Here is a 10,508-nt window from a genome sequence, read left to right on the forward strand (position 1 = left end):
ATAGGCACCCAAGTCCTCCTACTAGTAGACACCCGTGCCTGAAATAGTCAACGATAGTATCTACTAGGGACTGGTGCTTGAAGTGCCAACAGCTTGCCTATATGGCCTTCCATTGCATCTGTTGGAGAAACAATTGACTGGAAAGGAAGCCATGTGCTGCGCGACTAGCATCAGCAGGATTGCATTATGAAAACTCAAATATGCTCCAATACGTTGAACCAGCTCTACCTGAAACTGAAGTCACCCATAAATATTAATGGTATTTTTCTACATCAGAAATTTGAAAAGGGGACACAACAGCATCTTTAGAGAATATTAATTTCTAAGGCAGGTCAAGTAGTAGATACACTCCTCAGGCACCTCTCCATTCAGTCTTTGCTTGCAGAAACCACTTTAAAAGAAAAACAGTTCTCCAATTAACAAGCCTGAAAGCACAGTGGTAACTTCAAATCAAGGGAAAGCCTATTGCCGTAGCTTAGGTATTGTATTAGAACCATTTAGTCTGGAGAGAACATGCACAAATCAAGGGTTTAAAGAGAACAGAGCCTGAAGATGATCTTCACATAAATTTCTCAAAGCTAAGTAGTCTGGCTTCTGGATTACTCTCAACTCTTCTCAATGTAAATCACTTGCACTTGGTCACTACCCCAAATGAACCCCTTTATAAAACACTTTGCTGCATTTAAACAGCTGTTACTAGTTATTTACCTCATTCTCAGAATGTGAACTTCAACCATCACCTCTAGGCTCATAGACTCAGAGTCGGAAGGGACCTCAGTGGTCCATCTAGTCTGACCCCCTGCCCCTGGAAGGCAAGAAGAGAGTCACCAACCCTGGGGTCATGTGATCCCAGCCAGGTGCCTGTCCAGTCTCTTCTTGAAGACCCAAGGATGGGGCAAGCACCACCTCCCTTGGGAGCCCATTCCAGATTCTGGCAACCCTGACAGTGAAAAACATCTTCCTAATGTCCAGCCTAAACCTTCTCTCTAGTAGCTAATGGCCATTGTTTCTTGTCGTTCCAGGTGGTAGACAGTCACCCACTTCATGTTGCTCTCCCCTTATGAATTTGTACACTACCACAAGGTCCCCTCTCAGCCTTCTCTTGGAGAGGCTGAAGAGTTTAAGGTCCCTTAGCCTTTCCTTGTAGGGCCTTCCCTACAGGCCTCCAATCAGGCGAGTGGCTCTTCTTTGGACTCTCTCCAGGTTGTCCACATCCCGCTTGAACTGAAGACAGTACTCCATCTGTGGTCTGACCAGTGGTGCGTAGAGAGGGAGAATCACTTCCTTGGACCTGTTTGTGAAGCACCTATGGATGCATGACAAGGTGCGATTGGCTCTGCCAACTGCTTCATCACGTTGACGGCTCACATTCATCCTGGAGTCAACAGCGACTCCAAGATCTTTTCCTGCTGCAGTGGTGCCGAGAAGCTCGCCCCCCAGCCTGTAGGTATGATGGCAGTTCTTCCTCCCTAGATGGAGCACTTGGCACTTGTCCTTATGGAATTGCATCCTATTGCTCTCTGCCCACTTCTCCAACCTGTCTAGGTCGGCCTGGATCTGGTTCCTCCTCTCCAGGGTGTTAGCTGTACCCCATAATTTTGTGCCGTCCGTGAATTTGAACAGGGAGCTTCCCACCTCCTCATCCAGATCACTGATGAAGATGGTGAATGGCACCGGTCCCAGAACTGAGCCCTGAGGGACTACACTGCCCACATCTTTCCAGGTTGACACCGACCCGTCTACTACCACCTTCTGAGTGCAACCCTTGAGCCAGTTTGCTACCCAGTTGACCATGTAATCATCCAAGGCAAATCCCCTCAGTTTATTTATAAGGATGGTATGGGAATACCGTGTCAAAGACCTTCTTGAAGTCCAGACAAATAACATCCACCTCAACTCCTGCATCTAAACGTTTGGTGGCCGTGTTGTAAAAGGAAACTAGATTAGTGAGGCAAGACATGCCTGCTAAAAACCCATGTTGGTTACCCTCATGCTCGGGTGGGGTGGGCTTCACCTCTCCCCCAAAGGCAAGCGTGTGTTCTCTTTCAGGTTGGCTGATCTCCTTCAGCAGGCTTTAAACTAGGTTCATCAGGGGAAGGGGAGGATGAGTATGGAGAGAGCCACAGAACACCAAACTAAGAGACACCCACAAGATCAGCCCAGGTATGTAGCAAAGATCCTATTAGACAGCAGTTTAAGGGGGGGACCAGGGACAGCCACCAGAGGAATTAGGTGTATATACACAAATGCCAGAAGCATAGGAAACAAGCAGGAGGACCTAGGGCTCTTGCTAGCGAGCAACAACTTTGACCTAGTGGAACTAACTGAAACCTGGTGGGACTCTTCTCATGACTGGGTGGTGGGAATAGAGGGCTATAGGTTGCATAGGAGAAATAGAGTAGGGAAAAAAGGTGGGGGAGCTGCTCTCTCTGTCAAAGAACAGTACACATCTTCCCTAATCAAATTAGAGTCAGAGTGTGGTCAAGCAGAGACTCTGTGGGTTACAATTCAAGGGGCTCAGGGTAAAAGGGATCTGGTGGTAGGGGTCTACTACAGGCCACCGCACCAGGACAATAAGCTAGACTGGAAATTTTCCAAGCAGCTCAAAGAGGCTGAGGTCTAGAGATATGGTAGTCATGGGGGAGTCAATCCCATGGCAGAGAAAAGGGGGCAAGGAAGCCCCTCTGGCTAACCAGGGGCATCCAAGATACCTTATGGGCAAAAAAAACGGTGTACAGGAAGTAGAAGCAGGAGATAGCTAGCAAAGAGGAGTATACTTCTTTGGCCCACATCTGCAGGGAGTCAGTCAGGAAGGCCAAGGCAACTCTAGAACTCAAGCTAGCATCAGTGATTAAGGACAATAAAAAGTCCTTCTTTAGGTACGTTGGGAGCGAGAAGAGGGTGCGGGGTAGCATAGGACCCATACAGGATGGGCAGGGGGGCTTAGTGACGGATAGCAGGGACAAGGCAGAGCTCTTCAATGAGTCTTAAATGGAAATCTAGCCGAACCCTCAACATACATCACGGACACCAACAAAGGGAACATCAGCCGACCAACAGTCAGTGCTGACACAGTAAAAAGATACTTGGAGGGACTGGACGTATTCAAATCACTGGGACTGGAGGGACTCCACCCATGAGTAATGAACTAATTAGCAGGTCATAGCCGATCCACTGGCAAAGATATACTAGCGCTCATGGTGCTTGGGTCAGGTTCTGGAGGATTGGAAGAGGGCTAACGTCATCCCAATCTTTGAGAAGGGGAGGAAGGCAGACCCGGGGAAACTATAGACCAGCAGAGGGGTAACCAACATGGGTTTGGTTAAACAAGACAGCTTAAACAGGCAGCTACACATATTTAAGAACACACACACACTTGAATACAGCTTGTTTAGGAGTACATACTGCTATCCTGTTTTCTTCTTCAAAGGAACATTTAATAGAATTCCATTTTCTTGTGTAACTCAGAGTAAGCAATAGCAATCTACTACCAGGTTAGTGCTCAATATTAGTTTCCATCCTATACAAGAGATGCAAGAAAATTTTGTAATGGAAGATCTCAATCTAATTTACACTAAAATGTAAATTTTACCAGGAGGTAAATGTTATACATGATCATACCAAAGAAATACTTCCATAACCATTTCAAAATGAAACTGAATACACTGCTTCTGGCTCAATTTAAGAGTCTAACAGTGGTTCTGGACAGATAACATGAACAAGCTAGCAAGTAATTTCTGAGATGTTAATGCCTCTTTCCTGTTCTTTGCTAGTCTCAAATTAACTTATTGGTCATTTGTCCTGCATGGCTTTTCAATGCCTAGCATATTAGGGTCCCTGAACTCCAAAAAATAATGTGATAGCTAGATGCTAAACCAATTTTTGCTACTGGCCAATGTATTATCAGTAGGAAAAAAAAAAAATCTAAAAAAATCCTAGAATTTGAGCAAGTTCAACACACCCAGAATCTGCAGAGCTGCATTCTCAAAAAGGTACAGAAATTAGCAAAGATGCTGCTTCCCCCATTTCCTCCTCCTCCCAAAATTAAACAATCAGACCCAAAGGAAAACAGGGAACAAATTTAACCCACTACTTTATTTCCTGGAGGAGCAGAAACTTCAGAGAATCACATTTCATATTTCAAAGCATATAACCTATTGTTACTCCCTCAAGCACTGTCTTCCTGACAACCTTAACATACTGTTCCAGCAAGCCTTACAGTACCTAACCTGAAGATGTTCCAGCAAGCCTTACAGTACCTTATAGTACCTAACCTGAAGATGCAATAATCCAATGTAGACAGTAGGTATGTATGCTTCCAAGAGGTGAGCCAGTGACAGGCTCTAGTGGTGAACTGCTCAATAGACTTCCAATAATGAGGATAGTCTGGCATTGTGGAGTAACCGGCTGCAAGTAGTTTCTTCTTGAACTGGAAGGAACAGGTTATGAATATTATCCTACTGTTTGTAACATTGAAGGTGCAAGTAGAATCAAGCTGAAGCCAAGTCTTGTAGAAGTGATTCAGCTACAATGTAATGTCTTCCATTACTTGAACTGCACAGAGCATACTGAAGGGTTTAGCATTAATGTATGTGCTCCCAGGTAAAGCATTCTAAACCACTAAAATATTGACTACAAACACCAGAGTCCATTTGAACAATTTATTAGTATGCCTGGTTTACAAGTTTTAGAAAAAGAATCCCAGGATTTTGCCTCCTGTGTGTTTTCGCCTAGCTTCCTCATGGTCCATGATACCAGCTGAGGTTGTCAGCACTATGTACCTAGTAAGGAAAAAAAAAATAATCTCAATAGCATATTATGATAAATGCGTCTTCCAGTCATGCATCTTGTTCTCTATTTTTTTGGTGTAAAACAGAACAGACTCTTTTGCCAATTCCCAACCCATGGAAATGCAATTCTGAACTACCCAAGACGAGTCCCCCATAAAGATACTATTTTGAAATGTTTTTAAAGATAAGTGTACCTTATTTATGCCAGTAATTTTCTCTTTATATCCCCACACTTGGGGGTGGAGGGTATACCTACATCAGATTTATAGCTAGTAACATTCTGGGGGCTCTAATACTCAACAGGCTTTCCAACACTATTCACACTGATATAGCTGAATATCAGGAAGTTAGAACTCCTCTGATCTGCAGCCAACTGAAGTAACTTTAGGTATTTGACATCTACTTATGGTAATCAACATACTTCATTCACACATTAACACAGCCAGTTTGATGCGCACTAGGTGACATTAATCCATTTATTAATATTCACAATCTCAGTATACTGCCATATATAATAGCAGACTAGTTAAAGTGAAACTAGTGAATGGATATGCATTGGAATTGCCATGTTCATCTACAGATTTTTTTCACAAACCTGAAAATGAGATTTTTCCTACATCAACATAAATAATCAAGGCCCACTTAAAATAATCTCAGTGAATTCATACTAGAAGTTCAAAACTGTGTGGAAGTGGATTAAAATATTGGCTCCTGTAAGTACCTGATGATTTACATTATTTTCCTTCAGTATCCCCCCGTTACCAAATTAGAGACCACCACCCATTCATCACATTGAAGATCCTTTAAAATTGGCTAACCATTTTTGTCTTAGTGTCACTTGCGCTAAAGCCACCGTCTATATTATTGCTACTTCTAGCAGTAGATAAAAGCATACTTGCGTGCATTTAAACTAGTTTAATTTCCTGAAGAAGTGATTAAAACAAGTGTCAGGGAGAAAAGTTTGAAACTCAAAGTTAGCCTAACAAAAGACACAGGGGAGGGGAGGAGACAGAACTCACTCATTAAAACTAGTTTTTTTGTGCAGTTATTTCACTTAGAACAATTCAAAAAAATTTGCACCATGAACTTCAACAATTCGAGCCTGACACTTACCCAAATTGACGTGAGGGCAACAGGTTATTCTGCCATTTTTCCAGATCCTTCAGTTGAACATCAAATCTGGGACTGATCACACCACACTATAAAACAAAAGCCCAATACAGGCTGAATATTGACAAGGCTCAGTGGTGCCAGAGATATGGCATTTCAAAGTCTTCAGTTCTGCTTCAAATTTCTGACTCCAAGGGGATTAACTGTGCAACCAGGAAACCAACTTTTTGGCAGCAGAATACAAGATATCCAAGCACGGCCCTGCATTACTCCATCCTCTGTGCATGCTCTCATGAAGACAGATGAGAATAAAGAACCTAATTATTAAGGTCTGAGCTGCTTTGTCTGCTCTCTTCCTTTCAGTTGCAAAGACTGAAACTAAGTTGCTGCTGCACCTAAACTCAGATGGCTGTACCTTTGTGCGGCCTGTTGTAGAAGAATGCAAGAGCATGTTGCCTGCTACTAGGGAGTAAACACTGCCTTGATAATATTCTCACCCAAACTAAAATCACCCCAGAATCATGACCAAAAAAGTAAATAAAAACAAAAGAATTAGATGCCCTCAAGCTTTTAGGTTTTCAATGTTTGAGAAACTAAAGGGGGGAAAGAAACTAATAAAGCAACTTGCTCAAATCAGTCCAATGCAAGAACTCAAAAAAAGCCAACTACAAAGTACTGTGGTAATAGCATATTCCAAAGCAGAAAATAAGACCCACTGACTTAATAGTTAGCACAGAAAACTATTAGAAGTTTTCATCTCGTCAAATCCTGATATTTAGTTTGACTGTTTTCACCCTACCCTGGTAACTTCTAGCTGTAAGACACATTTATGAGAGCATGTTTCTTCCTCCCCCCCACATATAAATGTTTTTGTTCTGCTCCCAAGCCTGCATAAACATGTTAACACACAAGGTAATTAACATGCCCCAGGGGGCTGTCCTGGGCCCAGTACTGTTTAATAACTTAATTGATGATTTGGACAATAGGACTGAATGCATACTCAGAAGATTTGCACCTGACACCAAGTTTGGTGGAAATGCAGACACTCTGAAGGACAGGGCTAGGATCCAGTATGACCTGGATAGACAGGAGAAATGGTTTGCAATGTATCAGATGAAATTCTACAAGGACAAATGCAAAGTCCTGCAACTAGGACAGAATAAGCACGTGCACAAGTAGACTAGGGAATAACTGACAGGCTTCAGCAGTGCAGAGAATGACCATGGGGTTACAGTCGATCATAAGACGAATGAGTCAACATTGTGCTCTTGTAAAAAAGGACAACAGTATGCAGGGTTGTATTAACAGGAGCGTAACTTGCAACTCAAGGGAAGTCATTCTTCTGCTCTATTCAACACTGCTAAGGCCTCACTTGCAGAACTGTGTCCAGTTTTGGGCCCCACACTTCTAGATGGTACATGGACAGTTTGGTAAGTCCAGCACTGAGCAACAAAAACGATCAGGGGCCTGGGAGACTAGACTTATGAGGAAAGCTCAAAGAGCTAACATTATTTAGTTTAAATAAGAGAAGACTAAGGGGGGATTTTATAACAACCTTCAAATACCTGAAGGGTGATTACAGAGAAGATGGAGATGGGATTTTCTCTGTGCCTGTAGGGGGACAATGCAATGTCCTCAAGCTGCAGCAAGGGATGTTTAGGACAGAGAACAGGAGAAACTTTCTATGATGGTGGTCAAACAATGGAACAGGCAACCTAGAGAAGCTGTGGAATCTCCATCCTTGGAAACTTTGAAAAGCAGGGTAGACAGGCACCCAGCAAAGATGGTCCAGTCAAGTATAATCCTACCTTGAGCTGGGGACTGGACCAGATGACCTTGCAAGGTCCCTTACAGCCCTAGTTTCCTACAGTTCCTATGTTAAGAGTGCTTTGTTTCTAGTTAAACTGTTTCAAGTGAAGGAGTTCTAAAACAATGAAAGGATCTATTATTATCATGGCACATGTCAAAGAAATCATGAGTTTATCCAGTCTAGAGGATTTCCAAACAAGTTATAAAAAAAATTCCTGACAACCTGATACTACATGAATGTCATACACAAAGCCATATAGCATCCTGATTGAAAAGGAGAAACACTGACTTGACTAAAGGATGAACAGCTCAAAACCTCAATCAAAGCAAAGACCAATTGGCAGAATGGACTGGGTTCTACACTTCTGGTCTTCTCTACAGATTCACTGCCATTAGGCATCACCTGGATAAGCACACTTTTTTTTTCCTCATGACAAACGTTCCTTAAATGTCAGCGCATTAGACTTTTAGCCTCATTAGCTGTTTCATTATCATGTTGCTGCCTCAAAGGGAGATATCACTTCTCAGGGCAGAAGTGTGTGTGACTAGCCAGTACTCAACTAGAAAGAAACCTCTCAGGAAAAGTCAAAGAGAAGAGAGAGCTAGCAAGACACATTCCACAAACTAAAGCTTATGCGAGAATGTTCACTGTTACAGCGGTTATTCAAATGCACTTTTATTCATTCACAGGCAGAAAGAAGGAAGGAAGCCACCAACATCTAAATCAACCCCCACTTACAAAGCCATACAAAGCATACATCCATCATAACTTAAAGAAAGATCACCTCAAGGGGAGATTATAGCAGCACATTTGGAAAAAGTATCTTGTGCTGGATTAAAATAATTTAGAAAATAAAAGGATTTCAGTGCTAAATGAAAATCCTACCTTGTTAAGTCTGCCTGTGAGATTGACAACAATTTTCCCAGCTCTGTGATCATCAATGATCTCAAATTCGCCAATGTAACCTATGAATGAATAAATCAAGCAGATTACTCATGGAAGCTGATTGAAAACAAAGCAACACACAACCCCCACTCCTCCACTAAGTCACACTGGTGCAACAAGTACAGAAGCAATTATATATGGTAAAAATGTTATCACGTAAACCAAACCAAAATGCCCAACCAGCTTAGGGATACTTTTATTTGGTTTGGTCTAAGGCCTTCCTTTATCTGTGTAACTGTTTAACTCTATTCAAATTTTCTTACAGAAAGCCCCTATACTTACCTTACACTGAATACAAAACTAGGACCTCCCCCCATGTTTTAAACACTACACTAGATAAGACCTGAAACCCAGCAACATTTGCAGTATCATGAACTGTGCAAGATTTTTCCATGTAGGTTAACCTAGAAAAATCAAAATCTGATCAATTAGCTTACTCAGAGCAGATCTGTACAGTTCACTTTTGCAAAAAGAAACAGAATAAATGCAAGTCATTTGGAAAGACAATATATGTACGAGATACTGACCAACGAATTACATGAGTAAAGATATTTACCAGTATTTACATTGCTGCTTTCGCAGCAGACCCAAGCCTTCCCAGCACTCTTCCTTTCTAAGATGCTTAACCTAAACAAGTGTTTACTATCACCATCATTATAAACCTTAGCTGGAAATATCAGAGATAACAAATCTCAAACTATAGGACATATTTGAGATTACCACTATAACTAGTAACACCTTACTGTAGGATCTTCTACAAAAAATACAAACAGATTTTAAGGACTTACCATGCTTCATCATCACGGTTAAGAACCGTACAATAACTTTTGAGCACGGTCTAATAAGAACTTGGCGTTTTCCTCGTTTCTCTGCATTGTTGATGCTTTTAAGAGCATCAGCCAGAACATTCATGCGCACCATGATGCCTGTGGAAAAAAAAAAATTAAGTTATATACACCATCTCTATGTCATGTTTAACTACAGATACTTTTAGAACCTCTTGCTCCTCCCCACCCCCCCAATTTGCTGGACTTGGAACAAAAGTTAGTGTTTTGACAGAGCTAGCCAAGGAACCCAATTAGACCTTGAAGAGGCTGTTCTGCAAACAAACAAATCAAATTAAGAACCCAGGATGATTCCAACTTATCACAGCCACGTTCAACATTTAGGATTTCATACCATAAAAAGAAATGTGCACTGCTTTATAAATACAGGTATTATCAACCTAAAAGCATGGGAATGGCATCCTGGTCAAGATCTATCATTCCTGACAACAGATCTCAATTGGAATAGGACCCAATACCCAAGGCCCAGCTGCACTTTTTCCAGACATCCCAAACCAGATGTCCCTTCCTGACATAATCGCCAGTTCGGGCCAACTGTCCTGTTTCGTGGCCTTAAATCTCACGCCCACTCCGCCTGCATCTGCAGTTTGAGCCTGCAACCCAGCGCCCTGCAGAAAGGCTGGTACCCGCGGTGCACGCACGACGATGCTGTTATCCAGCCACAACTAACAGAGCGCTCGAGTGCTGCTACTTTTACGCGTGCTGGTGGAGCACGGCAGGGTCCCTTCCCCCCAACATTATCTCCTACCTAGAACATGGATGGATCCGGAACCAGGGAGGGGCTTTCAGCCCTGCCCAGTGCACCCCGCCGAAATCCACTTGCAAGAAGGGCTCGGGCACTGTCCAAGCAGGGATCTGGCGACCAGGAAGAGGCGCCCCTCGTGCAAAGCCTCGCTCCATCTCCCCACACCCGCGCCACGGCGGCCCCAGACCCAGGGCAGGCCCCGCGCGGGAGAGCAGAGCAACCGCCCGAGTCCGCGGGGCACGGCCGGGAAGCGCCTCCCCCCT

The 10,508-nt window shown here is 43.0% G+C and overlaps 1 protein-coding gene across 1 annotated transcript in view; it reads right to left on the reverse strand.

Moving 5' to 3' along the window:
* Positions 1 to 4,647: 4,647 nt before the first annotated feature.
* RPS15A (ribosomal protein S15a) overlaps positions 4,648 to 10,508 on the reverse strand; it is a 6,160-nt gene continuing 299 nt past the window's right edge. The window contains exons 2-5 of the mRNA XM_019512828.1: positions 9,444 to 9,581; positions 8,596 to 8,675; positions 5,904 to 5,989; positions 4,648 to 4,781 (exon numbers count right to left, since the gene is read on the reverse strand). Of these exons, the coding sequence (XP_019368373.1) occupies positions 4,688 to 4,781; positions 5,904 to 5,989; positions 8,596 to 8,675; positions 9,444 to 9,576 (393 nt within the window). The 5' untranslated portion in view covers positions 9,577 to 9,581 and the 3' untranslated portion in view covers positions 4,648 to 4,687. The remainder of the gene's footprint in view (positions 4,782 to 5,903; positions 5,990 to 8,595; positions 8,676 to 9,443; positions 9,582 to 10,508) is intronic.

Source organism: Gavialis gangeticus, unplaced genomic scaffold (assembly GCF_001723915.1).
Source record: "Gavialis gangeticus isolate Ggan-Ray unplaced genomic scaffold, GavGan_comp1, whole genome shotgun sequence".
Classification (NCBI taxonomy): Eukaryota; Metazoa; Chordata; order Crocodylia; family Gavialidae; genus Gavialis; species Gavialis gangeticus.